Source organism: Mesoplodon densirostris, chromosome 1 (assembly GCF_025265405.1).
Source record: "Mesoplodon densirostris isolate mMesDen1 chromosome 1, mMesDen1 primary haplotype, whole genome shotgun sequence".
Taxonomy (NCBI): Eukaryota; Metazoa; Chordata; class Mammalia; order Artiodactyla; family Ziphiidae; genus Mesoplodon; species Mesoplodon densirostris.
Window position 1 is genome coordinate 102,721,497 of NC_082661.1, and position 24,889 is coordinate 102,746,385.

At 39.2% G+C, this 24,889-nt stretch overlaps 1 protein-coding gene and 1 pseudogene across 5 annotated transcripts in view; both read right to left on the minus strand.

Moving 5' to 3' along the window:
* ELF2 (E74 like ETS transcription factor 2) overlaps positions 1-24,889 on the minus strand; it is an 89,474-nt gene that overhangs the window by 49,034 nt on the left and 15,551 nt on the right. For 4 of the 5 annotated variants that reach the window (XM_060106147.1, XM_060106127.1, XM_060106137.1 and 1 more), the window contains exons 2-3: positions 15,497-15,584; positions 13,824-14,062 (exon numbers count right to left, since the gene is read on the minus strand). In XM_060106147.1, coding sequence (XP_059962130.1) covers positions 13,824-13,895 — 72 coding nt within the window. In that variant the 5' untranslated portion in view covers positions 13,896-14,062; positions 15,497-15,584. The remainder of the gene's footprint in view (positions 1-13,823; positions 14,063-15,496; positions 15,585-24,889) is intronic. The other variant, XM_060106117.1, reaches the window with a different exon arrangement.
* Positions 6,758-12,750, minus strand: LOC132493946 (large ribosomal subunit protein uL4-like; annotated as a pseudogene).

Sequence of the window (24,889 nt, forward strand, 5' to 3'; positions counted from 1 at the left end):
TCATATAGTCTCAAGGAGTTCAAACAAGTGTCATGTATTATAAATATGAATGTAAAAACCAAAGTGAGAGATGAAAAGGGCTAATTTTAATAATCTTTTCACGTCTCAAGAGGTGAGACATATTAAACATTTTAAATAATCAGGGCTTTAGGATTAAGATGGCAAATTAAAAACATGCATATAATTTCACTCTCTCATGAAAGCCCACTAAAATGCTATAAAAGACTTTTTTAGACATAAACTCATAAGAAGAGATAAGAGCAACAAAATCTTGGAAGACTGATAGTGGATGGATGAATATTATTAAGTGGTTTAGCAGACCCAGGAAAGCCAAATCATAGCCTGGCAGCAAAAAATAAATGAGACACAACACACTTTACACCGGAGAATCCACAGAAGGCAATACCAATTACTTCTGGAAATAGAGGAGCAGGAGGTGACGGACAAAGAAGAGGGGGGTTAAAACAAGGAAGATTCCATGAAAGTTGTTTGAAAAGCACTTTTATTCCTAGACCTGCTCCCTCCTCCATGATGCTAGGCAACGGGCCCTTCCCCACCTCAGCAGAAGATTGGAGAGTTACTTTCTGGAGAGAGAAAAACAAGAGCATCTTTGAGGTATAAAGGCACATTTGCTAGTATCAGTGCTGTACCAAAAATAGAGTTCCCAATCAGCTTTTTCGTCCTCCACCTTTAATCATGAGCATACAGCCAAGTATTACTGTCACCCAAGGAAACACCCAAGGAAACGCCTCTAACACAAAACATATCATTTACATACATATACATTTATATATTCATATTTTTCACAGAGATAAGAGAAGCTATATCCATAAAACAGGAACAGAATACAATTTAATAAAGAACATTAAAAAATAAAGAGTTCTTAGAAATTAAAAACACAATAGCTGAAATGAAAAAAGAGGCATGGAGAATAAAATTGAGGCAAGTCTTCCAGGAACCAGAGAAAAAAAGACATAGGAGAAAAGCGGGGGGCTTCCCTGGCAGTCCAGTGGTTAAGAATCTGCCTTCCAATGCCAGGGACGCAGGCTCAATCCCTGGTTGGGGAACTGAGATCCCACATGCCGTCGGGCGACTAAGCCTGTGCCGCAACTACTGAGCCCACGCACCACACGGAGAGAGCCCGCACTCAGCAACTACTGAGCCCGTGTGCCACAACTAGACAGAAGCCCACACAGCACAATGAAGAGCCTGCGCACCACAGTGAAAGATCCTGCGTGCCTCAACTAAGACCTGACGCCGCCAAAAATAAATAAATAAATAAATACATTTAAAAAAAAAAAAAAAAAAAAGACTGCTCTTCGGGCCTCCCTGGTGGCGCAAGTGGTTGAGAGTCCGCCTGCCGATGCAGGGGATACGGGTTCGTGCCCCGGTCTGGGAGGATCCCATATGCCGCGGAGCGGCTGGGCCCGTGAGCCATGGCCGCTGAGCCTGCGCGTCCGGAGCCTGCGCGTCCGGAGCCTGTGCTCCGCGGCGGGGGAGGCCACAGCAGTGAGAGGCCCGCATACCGCAAAAAAAAAAAAAAAAAAAAAAAAAAAAAGACTGCTCTTCAAATGCAGGGGGTCAGGGAACTAGGATCCCACATGCCTTGGGGCAAAAAAAACCAAAAAGTCACAGGGAGAGAAACAGCAACACTATTAGAGGACCAGTCCAGGAGGACCAATATCTGAATAACAGGAGTTCCAGAGACAGGGGCGGGGGAGGTTGGAAGGAAATGAAAGAATTTCAGAAATTTTCCTAGAGCTGAAGGATATGAGCTGCCCATTTGAAACGGTCTACCAAGTGTTTAGTATAAACAAATAAAGAATGAGACCTACACTGAGGCACACCATTGTGAAATATCACAATCAGGGAACAAAAAGAAGATTCTATAAGATTCTTGAAAGAAAATACAGGTCACATATAAAGAATCAAGACTCAGACTTCAGTCTTCTCAACAGTCATATTGGAAGGAAGATGACAATGGAGACACTTCTTCAAAATTATAAAGGAAAATTATTTCCAACCTAGAATTCTTCACCCAAACCATCTTATGAAAGTAACATATTTTCCACCTTGCCTTACTTCCTGGATCAGCTGAGACCACTCATTTTCACCTCCCAGATGAGGTAAAGATTCTGCTTTAATCAATTCCTAAGTGTTGGAAGACCACAAAGAGCTCAGAAACCAGAAATAAAGAACAGCACTCTTTTCATGTGACCATATACTTGCTGAACAAACCTGCAATACCCGGCCCATACTATAGCAATGACAGACACCTGACCAAGATGGCGTCCTATGTTTCCAAAATTAACTCATTACACTGCTTAATGATAACCTGAGTAGAAACTCTTCAAGCTCAGTGAACCTGACCCCTGACTAGTCAGCTTGTTTCCTGGAAGTTTTCATCTAACTATGGTAATGCTGCCCCTTCCTAACTCAGTTAGCTTAGTACACTATTCATTTTTTCAAAGTAAACGATACGTTGCTTAGGAAATATCCACAGACAATAAAACTGTAAAGAAAAGTAAAAGAATGTAAACACATTAAGTCAGGATAATGGCACCTCTGGGAACAGGGATGGGGATAGGAGGTGGGGCACACTTAGTATTCTAAAATACTAATAATTTCTACTTTTTAACCTGAGCAATAGGTAATATGTCCCCTTTTTGTTATTCTTAAGTTGAAACATATATATTTTATACACTCTTCTTTTGTATAACACATTGCACAAAATTTTTAAATAAACTACAAAACAAAGATACAGTGACTTTTAAAAAAGCCAGTACACACTGAATATTAATCTTGAATTTCCTACTCTGTATAAGGCAAAAGATGAGTCCAACTTGCTAACATTAGAAAAAAATTCTTTTTCACAAATGGGGTACACTGACAGTTGAATCTTCATTCATGCTCCTTGATCAGCTTTATAATCACAGCCCAGAGTCAGTACCACCCAGCTAAACAACAGCTACTAAAGAGAAGTATGGGATAGGTAAAAACTGACGAGGTCTCCACTCATTAGAAACTCAGAAAGCAATATCATAAGCAGCATTTAAACTAGTATTGACCCAAGGAATGAATATTTATATATAGTCCAAGGGACTTATAACTTCTTTCATTCTTCTAAAATCTAATAGTATTTTTAATAGTAACATTAATCTCAGATTATCTTCTACTGTGAACTCCCCCACCCATACCCAACCGGTAGGAAATAAATTTTCTAAACTGTGAAATACTTGAGGACTAGAATTCTGTACAGGCTAATCCCTCTATCTATATTCTCTTCCCCACCAACTAGGACTGTGGACCCATTCCTTAGTTGGGTTTTGTCTTGTTTCAATATTTCTATGGTTCCTTACCTTTAACCATAAAAAAAGCAAAAATCTTTATTAAAAAAGTTCAACTCTTCTCTCTTTTAAATGAACTCCAGATCTTTGCTTCTTATACCTGTACACACCTCTCAAAAAAAATAGTCTAACTCCTTGACTCCTTATCTACATATACCTTGTATTCTAGATTCTACCACCTCATTGATACTACTCTCTCAAAATGTCAGTAAGGACCAAATTCTATTTCAATTTTCATCCTCCTTTACCTTTTTCTGCAGACTCTTATACACTGACCAGCTCCTCATTTTTTTAAATTAATTAATTAATTTATTTTATTTTGGGCTGTGTTGGGTCTTCGTTGCTGTGCACGGGCTTTCTCTAGTTGCGGCGAGCAGGGGCTACTCTTCGTTGCGGTGCGTGGGCTTCTCATTGCAGTGGCTTCTCTTGTTGCGGAGCACGGGCTCTAGGTGCATGGGCTTCAGTAGTTGTAGCATGCAGGCTCTGTAGTTGTGGCTCGCGGGCTCTAGAGCGCAGGCTCAGTAGTTGTGGTGCACGGGCTTAGTTGCTCTGCAGCGTGTTGATCTTCCTGGACCAGGGCTCGAACCCATGTCCCCTGCATTAGCAGGCGGATTCTTAACCACTGCACCACCACGGAAGGTCTGACCAGCACCTCATTTTAAAAATTCTTTCTTGCATCGTTTTTGTTCTCTTTCTACCACGCTGCTTTTAAGCATCTCCTCCTGACTCTTCTTCCATTCCCACTGACTCAAATGTAGCCACATTACCAAGGTTCTGTCCTCAGCACCTCCTTTCTCTTTACTCTATATTACCTTCCCAGGCAAGTCCACCCGTTCTTACGGTTTCAAATAGCACGTCTGTACTAACAACTACTAAATATCTATCTTCTACTCTGGCCCATCTCCTGAACTCCAGAACCAAATTTTAAACTACCAACTTAACATCATTATAGGAATGTTCAGCCAATACTTCAAACTTAACATGTCTAAATGGAACAAATTATCAACATCTCTCCCTGTTCCCCCACCCTGTGTTCTTCTCTAAACCTCAGTTTCTTCATATTTAAAAAAAGAGTTTACAATAATAACTCATACTTCACGAAGTCCCTTGAAAATTAAATACCACAAAGTACTCAGCACAGTGTGCAGCACAAAGTAAGTACTCAATTAATGGTATCCATCATTACACTGTAACCATAGTAATAGTATTTAAACCTACTACTTGCTCTCAACTTTGGAGGGCATCTTTTCACATTACAATCAGAATTTTTTGTATTACTTCTTTATACAAAAAGTTTTCATGAATATCCTTTTGTCTAAAAGGAAAGTTGAACATTCTAAATAACGATTTTTAACATTCTGTGAAATATAACCCTCAACCTACCTGCTAAGGGTTGATCTGTGTCTCCTAAAAGATGCTGAAATCCTAACCCCCAAATACTGATTCACTGATTCAAATCAGTGAATCTGAGCTGATTTGAAAATAGGGTCTTTGCAGATGATCCAGTTAAGATGGGATCACTAGGATGAGCCCTAATCCAATATGACTGTGTCTTTATAACAAGGGGAAATTTGGACACAGAGAGATACATACAGAGGGGAGACAATGTCACAGGGAGAACATCATCTACAAACCAAGGGACACCTGGAGCTACCAAAAGCTAGGAGAGAGGCATGGAAGATAGTCTCTCTCACAGCCCTCAAAAAGAACCAGCTCTGCCAAACCTTGTTTTCAAACTTCTAGCCTCCAGAACTGCGAGACAGTAAATATCTACTGTTCCCAAAAGTGAAAGTGTCCATGATTTTTGCTGAAATTACCTCCCATTATCTGTCCAACTCCTTTTCATCCACTCAGCACACAGTTCCAGGGAGTCTTCTACAATTCCTTAATCTGAATCAATTTTTCCATACCAAGTACTTCCATGACAAGTCATTTACCTATTATTACCACTCTGCATTACCCTGTATTATAACTACCTGTTTACAGATCCAACTCCTTGACAAGATAATAAGATATTGAGAGCAAGAGTCCATTTTTATATCAAATCCATTTTAATATCAAGTCAACTTCTATATCCTCCTCAACAATACACACCTCATATAAACTAAACTGGCATTTAAGTATTTGTAGCTTGGTTCAAAGAAAGATAAAGCTCAATAAATTTTAATATTAACAGTTACTCATAAATTCAACATTTGCTAATCTATGATGGCAAGTAACTTCATGAGCTTTTTTCTGATAAATGATAGGGGCCAGAGGCCACTGCACAGAGATATGCAGGTAATTACTGCTTTGCACTGTAGGGCAGAGTTAGCTATTTTTACTGGGGAAGAAGGGTGGAAAAGAGACGAATCGGGGGGTGGGTCTTTGTTTTACAATAATATACTAAAAACTTACATATCCACCAGGTTATTTTATTTAGGGTCACCACACTCTTGCTCAAGTCACCAAAATATTCAATGATTAAAATGCGTGAATGCTGCTTCAGCAGGTGTTGGCACAGCCTACATAGCTCTCCATAAGCTAAGACTGTCAGAATTAGCAAATACAGACACAAGACACCCCTTTAAATGTGAATTTCAGATAAACAAATAATACGTCAAGAATGCCCCATGCAATATTTGGATCATACTTAAAGTAAAAAGTTAGGGCTTCCCGGGTGGTGCAGTGGTTGAGAGTCCGCCTGCCGATGCAGGGGATGTGGGTTCGTGCCCTGGTCCGGGAAGATTCCACATGCCGCGGAGCGGCTGGGCCTGTGAGCCATGGCCGCTGAGCCTGCGCGTCCGGAGCCTGTGCTCCACAACGGGGGAGACCACAACAGTGAGAGGCCCGCGTACCGCAAAAAAAAAAAAAAAAAAAAAAAAAAAAAGGTTTACAGCAGTATTCTGTCATGTCCTGCCTCCCATCCTTTGTTCTACTGCTGTCATACATTTACTTCTTTTACTTCTTCACACTGTAAACCCCACAATTCACTGTTATTATTTTTGTCTTAAACAAATATCTTTTCAAAAATTTTAAAACTGATTTTAAAAAGTATTTTATTTTTACCCACACATTAACCATTTCTCCAGCACTTTTCAATGCTTTATGTATATATAAGTTTTAATTTGGTATCATTTACCTTCTGCCTAAAGAACTTCTTTGAACATTTCTCATAACACACGTCTGCTGGTGATAAATTCAGCTTTGGGTTTGAGAAAAGCTTCACTTTGAAGGATATTTTCACTGGATGTATAATTGTAGGTTGACAAGTTTTATTTTTTCAGCAATTTAAGGAAGTCATTATCTTCTGACTTGCATAGTTTTAATAAAGATGTCTGTAGTCATTATCTTTGTTCTTCTGTATGTAATGAGTTTTTTCCTCTGGAAGCTTTTTTCTTCCCCCCCACCCCCATATTTCTCACTGCCTCTTTGATCAGGTCTTTGTTCAAAATTAGCTGTCCAAAATGATTTGACCATTACAGATTAAACAAATTTAAGTTTATGCAGCAGCCTTCTTTTCTTCTGTGGTGGGTTTCTTTTCTGTAGGCTTCTTTTCAACTGCTGGTTTCTTGGTCACTGCAGCCTTTTTTTCCCACCAAAGGCTTCTTCTGCTTCTTAATGCCAACAGCTTTCTTTCCTTTCTTCCCCACCACAGGCGTCTTGCCTGGAACCCCCTTCTCATCTGATTTGGCTTCTAGTGCTGCTGCCCTATCCATCTGGATTTTGTGGTTCTTGGCCTAGCGAAGAATGGTGTTCCAGCGCATGGTCTTTGCATACGGGTTGAGCTTCAGTGATTCTCAGGTTTTTCAGTGGACTCTTCTTCGGGACTCTGTGATGAATCTTCTCGCGTGGTGCTCGGAAGGCTCTTTGGATCTCTGGGCTTTTCAAGATTCTGCTAAAGTCTGTACTGAGCATCTTGTGCATGGGGAGGCTGAAGCTACTCTTGAGGGGAGCAGCTTTACGCCAAGTGCCATACAGCTCATCTAACTTGCGGAAAGCACTTTCAGTCCAAATGCAGGAACGTAGCACATGCCCACCAGGAGCAAGTTTCTAAAGGTTCAGTTTTTGCTCACATCAGGCAGAGTAATTCCAGGGATGTTTCTGAAGGCCTTGATGACGCGCTCATTACAGATGATGCAGGGTCTCCTGCACTGGATATGGTGACGGTTTCTCATTTTGCTTTTGCCAGCTCTCATTCTCTAAGAGGCGTAGCCCTTTCTGATATCATTCCAAGACTTAAGTTTCTTCAGAAGCAAAACAGCCTGCTTGGTCTTCTTGGAGCCTTCAACTGTCTTCAATCACCAAAGGAAATTCAGGAACTTCCTCAATATGATGGCCTTTAGACATGACCAGCGCTGGTTAACGCTGAGGCAGCCAGTGCAGAGCAGATGGAGTATCGCTTCTGCATTATGTTCACTCTGCGGTGCCAGCGTCACCAGGTCTTGGAGGGCGCAAACACGTGGCCCCCACGACACATATTTTCAAAAGCACCCTGGCGAGAGTGGTGAGTCCAGCCACTTCAAACTCTGGGAATTCGAGCCACAGCTCTGCCAGTACCCCAAGATTCAGCACTGGTTCGATGACCTGCTAATTCACTGACAGCACAGGGCTGTGCTGTTTTTGCACAAGTTGGTGCAAACAAAGTTCACAATATCTGGTCAAATCAGAGCTTGAACACAGCAGGCAAAGTGACATTTGTGCCAGATGACTCCCCGTTTTCGGAGTACACTGATATCAGTGGGTGAGCACACGCTACGGCGGGGAGAGGAGAAGGCCACGCTCCTCTCAACCCAGCAGCTCCCAAAGGAAAAGCTCTCTGGAAGCTTTTAAGATTTTCTTTCTGAAATTGGCTCTCAGCAGTTTCATTATGATGTACCTAATAATGTACCAGTCTATTTGATACAGATGTACCAGTCTATTTGCTCTCTGCTTTATCCTGTTTAGGGTTTAAGTTTCTCAGATCTATGGGGGTTTATATTTGTCATCAAACTTGGAAATTTTTATAGCCATTATTTCTTCACATGTTTTTTCTGTTCTCTCATTCTGGTACTCCAATTACATTATGTTAGACAACTTGATATTGTCCCACAGGTAACCAAGTCATTGTTCTTTTTTTTTTTCTTTTTTCAGTTTTTCTCTCTTCGCTCTATAAAGTAGTTTCTATTGCCCTCTTCAAATTCACTGGTCTTTTCTTACACAGTACCAAATTTATTTTTAATCTTATACAGTGAATTTTTCTTTTCATATAGTATATATTTCATTTCTAGAAGTTTCATTTGGTTCTTTTATGTCATTTACACCTCTCCTCTGAGATTCATGTTTTCTTTACATTTCTTGAGCGTATTTATAGTAGCTGTTTTGAAATCTTATCTGCTAATTTCATCATATCTACCATTTGTATTTGTTTTCATTGACAATTTTTTCTCCAAGTTATATTATTCCTGCTTCCTTGCATTTAACATGATTGGGTATTTCATATGTAAAATTTACATTGTTGGGTATAATTTACACATTGTTTTATTTTTTATTTTTTTTTTTGCGGTATGCGGGCCTCTCACTGTTGTGGCCTCCCCCGTTGCGGAGCACAGGCTCCGGACGCGCAGACTCCGGACGCGCAGGCTCAGCGGCCATGGCTCACGGGCCCAGCCGCTCCGCGGCATATGGGATCCTCCCAGACCGGGGCACGAACCCGTATCCCCTGCATCGGCAGGCGGACTCTCAACCACTTGCGCCACCAGGGAGGCCCACATTGTTTTATTTTAATAACGTTTACTATGACAGATAGTTACGTTACTTATGGATCAACTTTCAAGGCCTGTTTTTAACCCTTTTTAGGGCAAGTCTGGACTCCCCTTTATTCTAGGGCTAGTTCAGCTCTACTGTAAGGCATGACTCTTCCAGAGTCTCCAATGAATGCCCTGGGCAGTTAACAAGGACCCTCCACTCCAGCTGACTGGAACTCTAGGATCTCCCAGCCCTGACTGAATTCTGTAGGTTTTTTCAGTAAATTACTGAGTTTACACCATTCTGATCATTCTTTGCCTGGCTTCACAGAGTTTCATACTACACCTGGGGGCTCATTCAGCTAAAGACTAGGGGAACCCAAGGCTGAGTTCCGACATTCTTCCTCTGGGCAGCTTCTTCCTTTCAGATACTCCGCCCCTCAAATTAGTTGCATTAGCCTCTCCAAAATCCAAATTTTGTTTCCTCAACTCAGCGACACTGTCACACCCTGCTTGGATCCTCCTTCCCATGCTGTGGTCCAGAAAGTGGCTCCAAGCAGTAAGTCAGCGCAACCACTTCTCTCTTCTCACGAGGCACAGCTTTGCACTGCCTGTCGTCTAACTGTCTTAGTCCATTTGTGCTATGATAACAAAAGGCCGGACTGGGTGGCTGAACAACAGCAGAAATTTATTGCTCATGGTTCTGGAAGCTGGGAGTCCGAGATCAGGGTAGCAGCGTGACCGGGTGGGGGCCTTCTTCCAGGTTGTAGGCTTCTTGGTGTACCCTCACATGACAGAAGGGGCAAAAGATCTCTCTGGAGCCTTTTATAAAAGCTCTAACCCCATTCATAAGGGTTCCCCCCTCATGACCTAATCACCTCCCTAAAGCCCTACTTCCGAACACCTTCCTAATAATAATCATCTTTGGAAGTCTGGATTCAACATATGAATTTCGTGGGGGTCACAAACATTCAGACCGTAGCCGAATGTCTTAGAACTGTGGTTTCATATGTTTTGTTCATTTTCCTAGTTGTTTATGGTGGGAGTATAAATCTGGTCTCAGTTATTCTACCACAGTATGAAGTGGAAGAACTCCCAATCTTGTTTGTCTGGAAGCAGACACCCTCTAAAACGTGCACGCATTGTGTTTTTTAAAATATACTTAAATCCTTTTTTATTTTTTCTGCATTAATTCCCCATTTCTATGAGACGTACCTGCTATATATTTCCTTTGCAAAAACTGCTCTGGCTACTCCTTTATGTTTGCTCTTCCATATAATCTTTAGGTCCATATGACCAACTTCCCCCAAACTTGCCCTAGCATCTGACAGAGATGGAATTAAATATATAGATTAATTGGAGGAAATTGACATCCTGCCTAATACTGACCCTTCTCGTTTCTCTTACCCAAATACGAAGTATATCTCTCTGTTTACTAAAGTCTACTTAAGCATCATTAATCAGTTTTCTTCAAACAAGTCCCATATATCTTTTACATTTATTCCTCAACATTTTACATTTTTTTGTTTATTTTCTGAAAGGGATCTTATTTTCCATGATCTCTTCTAACTAATTACAGTCCTTACAAAAGAAAGCTAGATATTTTTATATTAATTTTGTACCCACCAAACTACTAGGCACTCTTATTAGTTCTAATGTGTTTTTCGTGGATTCCCTTTGGTTTTCCCAGGTGGCAAATCATATTATCTGCAAATAATAATTTGGTCTCCTTTATAATATTTATATATTTTTTCATTATCTGGTCTGATTACAAGAAAATGTTAAATAATAGTAATAGTAGTGCACATACTAACTTTCTCTCCAATTTTAGAGAAAATACTCCAGTACTTCACCATTAAATAGGATTCTAGCTCTTGATTTTAAGGTTTTTTTAATAATGTTAAGGAAATATGCATCTATATTATTAAGTCTTTATCAGGATGAATACTGAATTTCATAAAATCCTATTTCATCAAGTATTTTATCCTAACATATCATATGTCATATTAGTAGGCATATATATTATTAAGTCTTTATCAGGATGAATACTGAATTTCATAAAATCCTATTTCATCAAGTATTTTATCCTAACATATCATATGTCATATTAGTAGGCATATATATTATATTAATGGTTTTCTTAAAATTGAATTATCCCTATGTATCTAAATCCTGTTTGGTAATTGGATTTTTTAATATATAACTGCATTTTATAAATTTATTATGATTTTATTTATGATTTTTGTACCTATACTCATTAGTAAGATTATAGTTTACTTTCTTTTGGTATCTTTGTCAGAAAATAGAATTATCCTAATTTAATAAAATGTATTACTTTTATAAACAGTAATAAAGTTATAAAAAATAAAGCCTAAAAATCACTAACAACTCTCCAAATGCCCACCACTTCTCTTTTAATTAAAAAAATTTTTTTTAATGGAGTATAGTTGATTTAAAATGTGTTGCCCACCACTTCTTAAACATTTATTTTTTCTTCAGGTTCTGGAGCTATCGTAATAAAATCTTGACAGGTCATTTTTCCACCCCACCCTACACTTTAGAGTATAGATAGTATAGATATATATTATACATATATTCCTGAATAGCTGCTTATAAGACAAAATTCTATCTTTCAAATACCACTATCCCCAAAACTCACTTTGTAAAATCAGGAGACGTTTTAGATACTAGTGGCTTTTCTTTCTTGCAGGAATGCTCTTCCCCAGGTGTTTCTACAGCCCAATCTCTTATGTTATTTAGGTCTAAACTAAAATGCCACCTCTTCAGAGAAGGCTTCCTTGTCCACCTAATTAAAATACCACTACCAACTTTCCATCTATCTCTAGCCCTGATTTATTCTTCATAACCACTGTGAAATACTTTATCCCCAGTGCCCAGAGGAGTAACTGACATTCAGTAAGTGGTCAACTAATGTTTGTTGAAGGAACAAATGAATGAAAGTAAGTGGGCAACCACTTACTTGGGTATAATTTGAAGAAAAAGTCCCCAAGAACAGTTTCCTCCTTTCTGGTGCCACACTTCCTAAAATGCCTATGACAACCTTATAAGGCTACTGCATAAATCATTAATCAATAATGCCCTGGTAAAATTATTTCATTTATCAGATTCTTTCTTCCATAATAATCAGTTCTTCAAGCCTTGAACACCTGGGGTTCCATGTAAATGAAGAAAAGTATAGAGTCTTCCAGAAATAAGCTCGTACTCTTTTTCTCATAATAGCAGTACCCAGTCAGCATATGGTAAATATATTCTGCCTACTGTTCTTAGCAGCTCCCCGCATAGAATTAAATACCAACGGAGTAAAACTATGGGGCAAAGAGAAAGTACTTGAAGAAGCAATAATTAGTCTGGGTGATATAGGAGGGGACAGAAATCCCGAGTCCCTCATTTCTTTGGAGAATCATACCTGGAAGTAATCATACAGAAAGTGAATCTTTAAGAAAGAAGCAGAAATTGATTATGAGAATAAAACATGTTCTTTAGCTGTGGCTAAAGACTTTGAACCAGTTTTAGATTCAAATACAACAGGAACATTTCAGTTACCAAGTCCACTGAAAACAAACCCACTGAATTTGCCCATAGCTATCTTGGAAGACTGCACAGACACCAAGCAAGCTAGAAGAAAAATCCAGATTCCAGAACACACAGCCTGACATCCTAACTTGTTTCTCAGTCATGGTACTAAGTACCAGTAAGAGCAGTATCTTTCACAGAATATAGAAAAAACAGATTTTTTAAATACAGTAAACTCTCCATTTTCTCATCTTATCTCTGACCAAATATTTGTCCATTATTGTGACAGCATTATTCCATTTTAATTTAGATACTTCCCAATAGTCAATCTTTACTGAATGGTGGGAAAAGAAGCCAGGCCTTGGAAGTCCATATATTTCTGGTACTGTTATTTTTCTACTCCCATCTCTTATTCTTTAATGTTATCAATAACAAAAAAAAATAACCAAATATGCCAAAGCTGCAAAATTCTTCAAGTATAAAATTTCAAAAGCTGAATTTCCGGGCTTCCCTGGTGGCGCAGTGGTTGAGAGTCCGCCTGCCGATGCAGGGGTTACGGGTTCGTGCCCCGGTCTGGGAAGATCCCACATGCAGCGGAATGGCTGGGCCCGTGAGCCATGGTCACGGAGCCTGTGCATCCCAGAGCCTGTGCTCCGCAACGGGAGAGGCCACAACAGCGAGAGGCCCGCACACCGCAAAACAAAAAAAACAAAAAACTGAATTTCCTTTCTGATTTACAAATTATCCAAATTCTTAAGTATAAATAACATGATTAAAATATGATGGATTCCTATTAGATGTAATTACTAATTACTGAATTAGATGTAATAACCAAAAGACAAAGGTAACAGCTAAAGGAGATACAAAATTCTAAATTAAGATGAATGTAACTTAGGTATTTAGGTACAGTGTATGCCTATACACTCTCAAATCCAAAACAATGGATTTTGTTAGGAATTTAAGTCTCTCGACTAGTACTACAGCATTCTTTCTTTCAATTTTTTCCTCCCAGTTCATTCCAATATATGCAATGTTCCAACAACTCAGGCAACTCAGGCCCAGCAGTCCCTTCCTCAACCTTCTATTGCCTAATTACATGAGGACACAGGACATACATATAGAGTCTCATGCATTGTACATTTCTACTCTCAAATACCTGTTCCCCATTAAATTCAAAATTAGTTCATGCATTGATTTCTATGAACAAAACAGAAATGTAATACATTGGATGCCTAACCTCTTGATTTTCTACTCCACTGCTGGAAAGCTCCAAAACAGAACCTCCACTGTCAACTACTGCTGACGTCATTGTTTATTCCCTGAGGAAGCTTCAGACGCAATCAGTCGACGTAATTAAAGGTTCATGGATGATTGCCAGTGTTACAGGTTTGCACTATCATGTTTTAAAAGTCAACAGAGAAGGAGTGAAGTAGATATCCAGAAATCCAGTCTTCTAAAGATGAATAACCAGAGACCCTAAAAAGAGGAAGAATTGAAAAATTATTAAAAATATACAAAATGGATATAAAGCACAACCTATTTTGCATCTAATTTTTAACATTTTTGTAAACTAAAAGGAGATAGGCTTATACAGCCCTGTGTCAAAAGAGGGCAGTAATGAGCATTCTGCTTAGAGTTGTCAAGTTCGTGAACAATCTGAAGTAAGTTCTTACCAAGCTATTGCACATTGGTGAGCTTACGACATTTATATTCTAAGAGATAAAATGTTATAACTTTCTCCCCTTATGAAGATGTACTATTATTCCTGAAATATTTTGGTAAAAAATTCCTGAAATTAAAAAAAAATTTTATGCACTGAAAACAAAAAACGTGCTGGACCGAGACAACTTCCAAAATTATTCACCTATTTAACAAATTAAAAGATTTATTGGTTTGTAAATATTTCTTTTTTTTGATCGTGCCGCACAGCATGTAGGATCTTAGTTCCCCGACCAGGGATCGAATCCGTGCCCCCCCCCAACCCCGCCGTTCAGAGCATGGAGTCTGAACCACTGGACCACCAGGGAAGTCCCTGGTTTGTAAATGTTTCATTCTTTGGCTCATTTGGTTTGTTTATATGAATAATTAATTAGAATTATCTTTTGCTTATGGTAGCAATCTCATTTTGTGTTCACATTTTGAATACTCATACAAGGTCTATAAAATAGATTAATATGAGTAACTTATACTTTCAAACAAAGTAGTTTGAAAATAAGGTAGTGAAATGACTTGGAATTACTTTAATATACTTTATCATTCTCTCCTCAATAATTTTTTTGCTATTGGTTCAAAATGCAGTATAGCAAAGGGTTTCAAGAAAACATAATTAAAGCTTTTTTCCCCTACTAGAGATGAATATGAGTATGTACATCATCTAGATTTATGCATTAGATTATTCTAATAACTCTAAAAAGTTACATTTTATTTGATTTTGTGTATGTTAAATATTTCATAGAGAAATTACAGAGATTTCTTTCTGACAGGATTTTTTTCCCATAAAAATTTAAGAATGCAGAAAAATTAAGCATATTTAAAGAGAAAAGAATAACTGTTTCTAATTAATCATTCCATTAATATGTGGCCTATATTAAATTTGAACACTGGTACCATACAGGTATGGAAATAAAATATTAAAGAATTTCCATAAACTTCTACAATAAAAAGAAATACCTGAAAAAAAAGCAGAAATTTCACCTCACTACTTAAGACCCATTCAGTACTATTAGTCTCCTTTTTGATCTTATCAACAGAAAATGAGATAGAAAGTATTTGTATCTTAAGAATAAATATTAAGAAAAATCCACAATCCCATCACAGTAAAGCTTACTATTATCATACAAGGTAACAACTATTTTCAATTTCTGTTTTCTAATCATATACATAGTAATAGCAGAAATAACTTTTACTTACAATTTGAATGTTAAGTAGTCTAAGCATCCTTCACTATTTTCACAACTTGGCAAGAGTTAAAATATAAACCAGCAGTTCTCTGGAACTACTAGTGGGAGGAAAAAGACAGTATTAATATAATTCTATTAAAAAATATTTTGCCCAAAATACGTGTGATTCTGACAGTAGGTACTTATTACAACAAACCATCTCCAAAGCCTGATGGTACACATTTTATAATGAACATAATAAAGAAATTACTCCTGGGCTAATGAGGAATCAGAAGTTTTTACCAAACTTAAAATTTTAGGTCACCACTAAATATCAAGTATTGAGTAATGACAGATTCCAACATACATAGCCTATACCCCACATTATGGGCTATATTTCAATCAACCAACAGGATTTTAACACATGGCTGCAGGTATAACCCCAGATCCCCAGGAGTATAAAATCAAGTTTAAGAAGATTAACCCAATCAACTATACTTCAATAAAAAATAGTTAGTTAATTAATTTTAAAAACCTAAAAATTTTTTTAATTTAGAAAAAAAAGACTAACCCAGAAAACTACTATTGAACGATGCTAATGATATATTATTGCCTGATAACTTTCCTGCTATTCACTTTCTTGCTGTCTCACCCTCCAAACTTAGCACCCATACAAATCTAAACATCCCAAGCCTCCTCAAACAGCCCTCCTCCTTTCTAAAGCTCATCTGTGCACTGGATCTTAGGCCTTATTCCATCAATTATTCCCTCTTTTTCCTTAACCTTCTCTTTCTGAACATTGGGTTCTTTCCCTCAACATCTAAACATTTATAAGACTCTCTCAACTTTTTTGTTTGTTTTGTTTTGTTTTGTTTTAATTTCTTGGCCGTGCTGCATGCAGCATGAGGGATCTTAATTCCCAGACCAGGGATGGAACCCGTGCCCCCTGCAGTAGAAACTGGAGTCTTAACCACTGGACCACCAGGGAAGCCCCAAGACTCTCTCATCTTAAACATGACTCCTCCATGACCCTGCATACCTCTCCAGCTACCACTCTAGTTCCTTCCTTTCTCAGATAAGGTTCTACCTAAAAAATCTTTTATACCCTGTCTCCACTTCCGGATTTCTCAGGTACTCCTTCTATGGAAGTTTGGCAGCCATCACCACCAACTGAAATTTTTACTAAATTCTGGTTATCAAATCCAATGGATACATTTCTGTCTTCATAGGACTTAATGTCTCTGAAGCATTTGACACTGTTGATCATTCCCTCCTTGAAACTCTATCTTGAATGTATCTTCTCCCTCTCTAGCTATTCCTTTTCAATTCCCTCTTGCAGGCCCACCCCTAGTTCTCAAGGAGCTTGAAGAGTACAAACGTAAGTCCATATACCACACGCCTAAGTATTTTAAAGTTATAGACCAAACTAAAAAGCTAGTAAATTTTATTTTACTCTCCTATCTTGACATATACACTTTTATAACAACCTACAAGGCTAAGTTCTGATTTGGCATTCTCAGACTCAACATCTATGTTGGTGGGGAGGGGGGGATGGGAGGCCCGTGCTTCCCCCATCTCCCTGCAGCCTGCCCCTTTTTCTCATGCCACCTTTGGCTCCCCTCCAGACTACAAGGAGCCTCACATACACACATGTGGACATCCCAGACAACATGTCTAAGCTCTGGCCACATGCCTGCAAACAGCTGCCACTTGGCCATCCCTTAAGCCGAGGGAAGCCCATACATGTGGTATAGTTAACAGAGGAGAGAATCAGGGAAGAGACCTGTGAAGGGTTACATGGGCAGGGAATTCTGGGATTCAAATACTCTTAGCTTGATCTAGAAATGGGTACCAGATGGACTGGCCCCTCAAAATCCTCATCCTATCAGCAGGGGTTAGCTGCAGGAAGGCCAGATGAGGACCTCTAAAAGCACAAAACCCAGAGCAGGGTTCCCGCTTGAATAACTCTAAGGACAGTGCAACTCTCTGGTCAATCCTGGTAGGTGTTTCCAGGATCCCATCCCCAGTCCTCTTCTGATTCTTCACTCTCTCTAAACCATCTCATGCACTGCCACGGCTTCACTCAAACCTCTCTTCCAGTCTAAACCATTTTATGGGCTCCAGTTTGTCTGCTAGGTATTTACTTGCCTGTACTTCCTTGTGAAATTAAATAGGGTATAAATAAATAGCAAGCATCTATTCCAGGATATCCCAAGGACTCCATTAATTAATTCAGTCATTCAACAAACACTAATTGAGCACCTTTTATATACGAGTAGTTTTCGGTCGCTAGAGGTACAGTGGTGAAAAAAGCAGAAGTCCTTGTTCCTATGTATCTTAAATTCCAGTGGGGAGAGATGAAAATAGCAAAATATGTTTAGCACCCATGTAGACGGTGATAAAGGCTAAGGAGGCAAATGAACCAAAAGGAGACAATATTCGGCAAGGAAGAGGGCTGCAATTTCAAACTGGGTAATCAGAGAAGAATTCACTGAAAAAGTGACATATGAGTGAAAACTCGGAAGTAGGAAGGAGTTGTGCCAGTGACGGGGGGCATGGGGAGAGCTCCCTCGTGAAAAGAAAGAGAACATTCAAGATCTTCAGGAGGGAATAAGCCTGAAAGTTCAAAGATCAGCAAGGAGGCCAATACAGCTGGAGTGAAGTGAGCAAGAGGAAGGAAGGATAGATGAGGATGACCAAGAGGTAAGGATAGGGGTCAGGTAAGCCCTCTATGAGGACTCAGACTCTGACCCAGGGAGAAGGAGGGTTTTATGCAGAGAGATGACCTGATTATTCTAATGGTCATTCAGCTGCTGGGTTGAGCACAGACAAGGGGACAAGGCCAGAAGCAGGGAGATCAATTTGGAAGCTACTATAATAACTAGGTGAGAAATGACACTGGCTAGGACTGAGCGGTGGGTTCTGGAGAGAGTGAACAGTGGTCAACTTCTAGAAATTTTTGTAGGTAAAATGGACAAAGTTTGATAGCAAACTGGATGCGGGGTGTGAATGAAAGAGAAGAGTCAAGAATGAATCCAGAGAAATCAGTCAAAGCCCCTGGACTAGCCATGAGATGGTATGAATGACAGTGTGAAACAGGTCCAATATGTCCCAAACTAAACTTTTTCTCTGCTACCTCCCCCAAGGTATGAGCACGCCTACTGTGCTTAATTAGCCCCATAAGCTACCCTGTCACCTACACAGGTTGCCTAAAACAACAGAGGCTGAAGCCACCTGTGACTCCTTCCCCATCAACACCATCATCCTCTCTCACTCTTGACTCTTGCTCAAGGATCTCATATCCTCTGCCCTAGTTGAGGTCCTTATTATCATTTTTCTATAGTTGTAAGAGCCTCAGATTCTGCCTCTTGGCCTTTAATCTTCCCTCCCTTCCAGTCCATCTAACGGCACTGTCCGGGTGATCCAAGATGGAATAATGTCAGGCTCCTCTCAAAATTCTTCAGCAGTTCATCATCACCTGCGAGATGAAATTTCAACCTCTCTGCAAGCATACTGATTTAGTAGAAACGAGCAAGGGTCTAGGTCTCTTTTTCAGAAGTTATGAAATGTTCACTCTGATACGCTCCGGTATAGAAGTCACCAGTCGAATCCATGCTCACTGGTCCAGCCTCGTTTTCCTTTACTCCCTCCATCTTGGTTGTTCACCCCACAGCTGTTTACAGTTCTCTACATTCTTCTCTCTCTTGTCTTGACACCCTTCCCGTTTGCCCATTTGGCCAATTCCTAGCTGTCTTACAGGTCTCAGCTCTAAAGCAACCTCATCACTGAAGGGCTCAGTATCATTTTCTGTAACGCTCTTCCCTCAATCCACATTATATACTTCCCTCACACAAACATCAGGGAAGTAACAGCTTCCAGGTGCCACCTCGCATCAACCACAGCAAGCCAAACACCTATGCCTTTCTTGAGTGCTCCCTAAAATCCTGCTTCACTTTACCTTCTTAATATTCTTACCTTCTTACCACTTTCTCAAAGCACCAAGTTTTAAACATCTGTGTATCCAGGTTTTAAAAATCTGTGGTTGATACCACCTAAACCACTGCCTTTCCTATAGCAGATAAACAGTAAAGATGTGATGAATACGAGGATAAACAAACATGTTCCAATCAGACAAATGTCTTCACTGTTCACTACACAGACCACGCTCATTCCCATACCTATCCCTTTGCTGGTTCCCTTCTCTCATCAGGAATGCCCTCTTCTTTGATTATTCAGATTCTACCTGCCCCTCATGGACAACTTTTCCCCTATAATAACATCACCTCTTTCCTCTCTCTTACTATACCAGTTCTTTCAATAACATTTATTAAGCACTTAACTGTATACCAAATACAGCACTATGCCAAGAACACAAAAACAAAGTTAGGACTCAGCCTGCAAACAGCTTAGAGTCTAGTAAGGAGAAGCACTCGAAGCAATTACCATAATGTAAACGCCATAAAGGAAACTACAAAGTACAGTGGAAACATTAAAAAAGAGAACACCCAGTCGGCCCTGGGGAGGGCGGGGGGGGGGGGGGGATGGGAAGATTCTAGAAAAGACTTCAGAAAGGAGCCACCACTTGGTCTGGGGTTAGAAGAAGGGGTGGAAACTGGCATAACAATAAGAGAAACAATTCTGAATCATGAATACTAAGTGAACTGTCGGGACTGAAAAAAACTGTGAGAAATGATAGCAAACCTAAGTATCACTCAGAAGTAAATGCAGCTCAGACTATAATTTAGTTGCTTAGAATACAGATCACACTCTCATCAAAAACAGTTTACGTGTATGATTTTATTTACATAAAGTACAAAAACAAGGAAAACTCAATCTATGATATTAGAAATATGATACTATATTACAAAAGGCTACTATTACTAATATATAAGGAATGCTTAAAATAGGAATAAAGGACCAAAAAAAAACGAGAAAAATATGAAAAACTGTGGTATAAAAAACAACTGTGGTATAAAAAATATGAAAATATGAAAAACACAAACACACAATTCACAAAACCAGATACAAAAATAGCCCTTAAACATAAGAAAAGATGTTCAAATTCACTCATAGAGAAAGGCAAGTTTTTAAAAATTGAAATACCATTTCTCTCATCAGATTGGTGAAAATTAAAATGTATATAACATTATATTCTGTTGGTAAAACTGTACATTTATACACTGCTGGTGGGAAGCAAGGTGACACAACACTTTGAGAGGAGAATTTGTCAATATCTAACAAAACTACATATGTACTTACCTTTTAAAACAGCTTTATTGAGATATAATTCACATATCACACAGTTCACCAACTTAAAGCATATAATTTAAAGGTTTTTAGTATATGAATGAAGTGCTATCATCACCACAATCTAATTTTAGAACATTCTCAGCACGCCACCCCCCCAAAAAAAAACCCTCACGTCCATCAGCAGTCACTCCCCACCCTCCCCCACTCTCACATCCTTGGCGATACTAATCTACTTCCTATCTCTAGAGATTTGCTTGTTCTGGCCATTTCATATAAGTAGAGTTTTAAATATGTGGACTTCTGTGACTGGTGTCTTTCACTTAGTACATTTTCAGTATTCATCTATGTGTAACATGTGTTAGTACTTCAATTCTTTTACTGCTGAATAATATTCCATTGCATAGATATATCACATTTTATTTATCTATTCATCAGCTGGTGCAAAGTTGTTTCCACTTTTTGCCTATTATAAAATGATGCTGCTATAAAAATTCATGTACAAGGTTTTGTGTAGACATGTTTTCTTTTCTCTTAGTATATACCTAGGAATGGAATTGCTAGAACACACAGTAACTCTGTGCTTAATATTTTGAGAAAATGCCAAACTACATCATTTTACATTGTCATCAGCAGTGTATGAAGGTTCTAATTTCTCGACATCCCCATCAACCCATGTTGTAGGTAATCTGTTATGCAGCAATAGATAATTATTAACACATCATCTTGGTAGATGCAATAAAAATCACTTGATACATTTTATAATTAAAAGAAAAAAGCAGCCAAGACTCAATGGCAAAATATTTAAAACTTTTCCCCAATACTGGGAACATAGCAAATATACCTACAATTGCCACTTCAATTCAAAACCACACTGGCAATCCTGACCAGCAGAGTTTGATAAGGAAAAATTAAAAGGCATAAGAAATGGAAAGGAAGAGGGACTTCCCTGGCAGCGCAGTGCTTAAGAATCCGTCTGCCAATGCAGGGGACAGGGGCTCGATCTCTGGTCCGGGAAGACTCCCACATGCCGTGGAGCAACTAAACCAATGCGCCACAACTACTGAGCCTGTGCTCTAGAGCCCGCGAGGCACAACTACTGAGCCCACGCTCTGCAACTACTGAAGCCCAAGTTCTCTAGGGCTCACATGCCACAACTACTGAGCCCACGTGCTGCAACTACTGAAGCCCACACACCTGGAACCCGTGCTCCGCAACAAGAGAAGCCACCGCAATGAGAAACCCACACTCCGCAACGAAGAGCAGACCCTGCTCACCGCAACTAGAGAAAGCCCACACACAGCAACGAAGACCCAACGCAGCCAAAAATTAAGTAAAATTTAAAAAGAAAAAAGAAATGGAAAGGAAGAAATGGAGCTACCACTGTTTGTAGATGATAAGACTCTCTACATAGAAAACCCAAAAGAACCTTCAGATATTAGAAGAAGAGGGTTTGCAAGATGTGTGGATACAGATGAATGCAGTAAGTCCCCTACATACGAAACTTCAAGCTGTGAACTTTCAAAGATGAGAAAGTGCATTCACATGTCCAATCACGTAAGTTAGTTCACATGTCTGGCGTACATTGTCACATGCGTGCATCCTCTACAAGTGGTTGTGCTTTTGTGTACTTTACTGTACAGTACTGTACAGAGTACAGTAGTATGGTATCTTTATTTCAAGCCCAGGACCCAAATGTAGAACGGTACACAAAGGTTGCAGCAGCCGTTCAGAATGCAATCCAGTGCTACCGTGTCATCTATGACAAGAAAAAAAGAGCTACCACCCAGACATCACTGGATTATTTTTTCAAGAGGGTAGATATAGAACCTGGGCCATCAGCGTCAGGCGTGAGTGAAATTGCAGCTTGCCTTCCATCGCTTATTGCGGACCATCCTGATTCAGCTCTACCATCTCCCACCTCCTCTCCCTCCTCCAGTCAGGAACTCTCCTGGCCTGTTCACTCGACGCCAGCCCCTGGATGCCAGCTGTTGTACTGTACTACTGTACTTTTCAGGGTACTGTACTGTAAGATTAAAAAATGTTTTATTTTTTGTGTTTCTTTTTTATGTATTATTTATATGAAAAGTATTATAAACCTATTACAGGACAGTACTATACAGCCGATTGTGTTAGCTAAGTTCCTAGGCTAACTTTGCTGGACTAACGAACAAACTGGACTTACAAACACGCACTTGGAACGGAACTCGTTCGTATGTAGGGGACTTACCATATATAAAAATCAACTGTTTCTCTATGTACCCGCAACAAACAGAAAATGTAATTTTTTTTTTTTTTTTTTTTTGCAGTACGCGGGCCTCTCACTGTTGTGGCCTCTCCCGTTGCGGAGCACTGGCTCCGGACACGCAGGCTCAGCGGCCATGGCTCACGGGCCCAGCCGCTCCGCGGCATGTGGGATCCTCCCGGACCAGGCCACGAACCCGTGTCCCCTGCATCGGCAGGTGGACTCTCAACTACTGCGCCACCAGGGAAGCCCAGAAAATGTAATTTTTAAAAAGGATATCGTTTACAATAACCACAAAAATATAAGACTCCTAAGACTTGGGAATTCCCCGGCAGTTAGGGAACTGCAGTGGTGAGGACTCAGCGCTTTCACTGCTGTGACCTGGGTTCAATCCCTGGTCAGGGAAAAAAAAATCCCACAAGCCATGTGAAGATACCTAAGACTCAATCTAACAAGGAACTCTACAGAGAAAAATAAATGTATTGAAAGAAATTAAAGAAATCTTGGGAATTCCCTGGCAGTCTTGGATAGGAAAGCTCAATATCTTAAAGATGTCAATGCTCAACAAATTCATCTAACAAATTCAATATATTTCCAGTCAAAAATCCCAAGACAGTTTTACAAAAACCTTGACAAAGATAGTTAAGAGAAAAAAAAAAAAAGGCGGGGGGGGCGGATATACAAGAACAAAGGGCAAAAGTGAGCCAAAACCCTCTGGAGAAGAACTGCCCTACCTAGTCTAGTCTATGGTAATTAGACAATAAGTAATGGTGTAGACATAACCAAATATACCAATGGAACAGAATATAGAGGCCAGAAAAAGGCCCATGCATATTGGAAACTTAATGTAGGAAGAGGCAGTGTTAAAATCAATGGGAAAAAAAGACTATTAAATGATGCTGAGACAAGTGATTATCCATACAAGACAAAAATTAAATCACCATCTCTCACCATTCACAAAATAAATTACAGGTGTACTAAAGACCTAAATATACAAACTTTTTCCAAAATTAGAAGGAAATATAGAATATCTTCATGAACTCAAGGAAAAATTACTAAATACATGGAAAGCAGAAAAAACAAAGAATGACTAAACTTGACTACACCAATTTTTTAAAAAAAATCATAACAATGCAAACCAAAAACAAAACCAAAAGACAAGACACTAGGAAAAGTAATTCCTCTCCCTCCAAAACAGGGGAAAAAAAGAACTCCTACTAATTAATAAGAAATATACACAACCAAAATCTATTAAAGATTTTAAAATAAATTATATTAAGGCATGCATGGCTAAATGTGATATAAATTATTGTCAAGGTTCTAGTTCTCAGGAGTTCCCTGGTGGTCCAGTAGTTAGGACTCAGTGCTTTCACTGCCTGGGCCAGAGTTCAATCCCTGGTTAGGGAACTAAAGATCCCTCCTGCAAACCGAGAGGCGCGGCCAAAAACAAACAAACAAAATGCTCTAGTTCTCATGCTGAATGTGCACTCATGTGTATTTATCATATTATTAAAAATAAACAAACAACAGCCATTACTGGGCAAATTATTTGTGTCATGAATCAAGGATTATGATTCATCTAATTTTGTACAACTGGGGTCCAAGGAGAGGTTGAAAACTGATTTTATTAGTTTCCCATCGAAAGTGTGAAATCCATTCACATGAATTGGTTCTTTTTAAATATGTTTTGTAAATTGAATAATATTTACTAATCCTTTCACAAACTTATTTACAATTTTCCAACAGGTTGTGTTCATTTTTTGACTTAATTGCTTCTTAATGCAATTCTTAATTTGTAAAAAAGTTGTGTCAGCATAGGGGGGGTCACAATTACCTTACCTGCTATTGCAGCAAGTATATCTAAACAACCTAATGGATCAGAAAAAGGAACAGCAATTCCATTTACAGGACATTTCAAGAAAAAGTAAAACT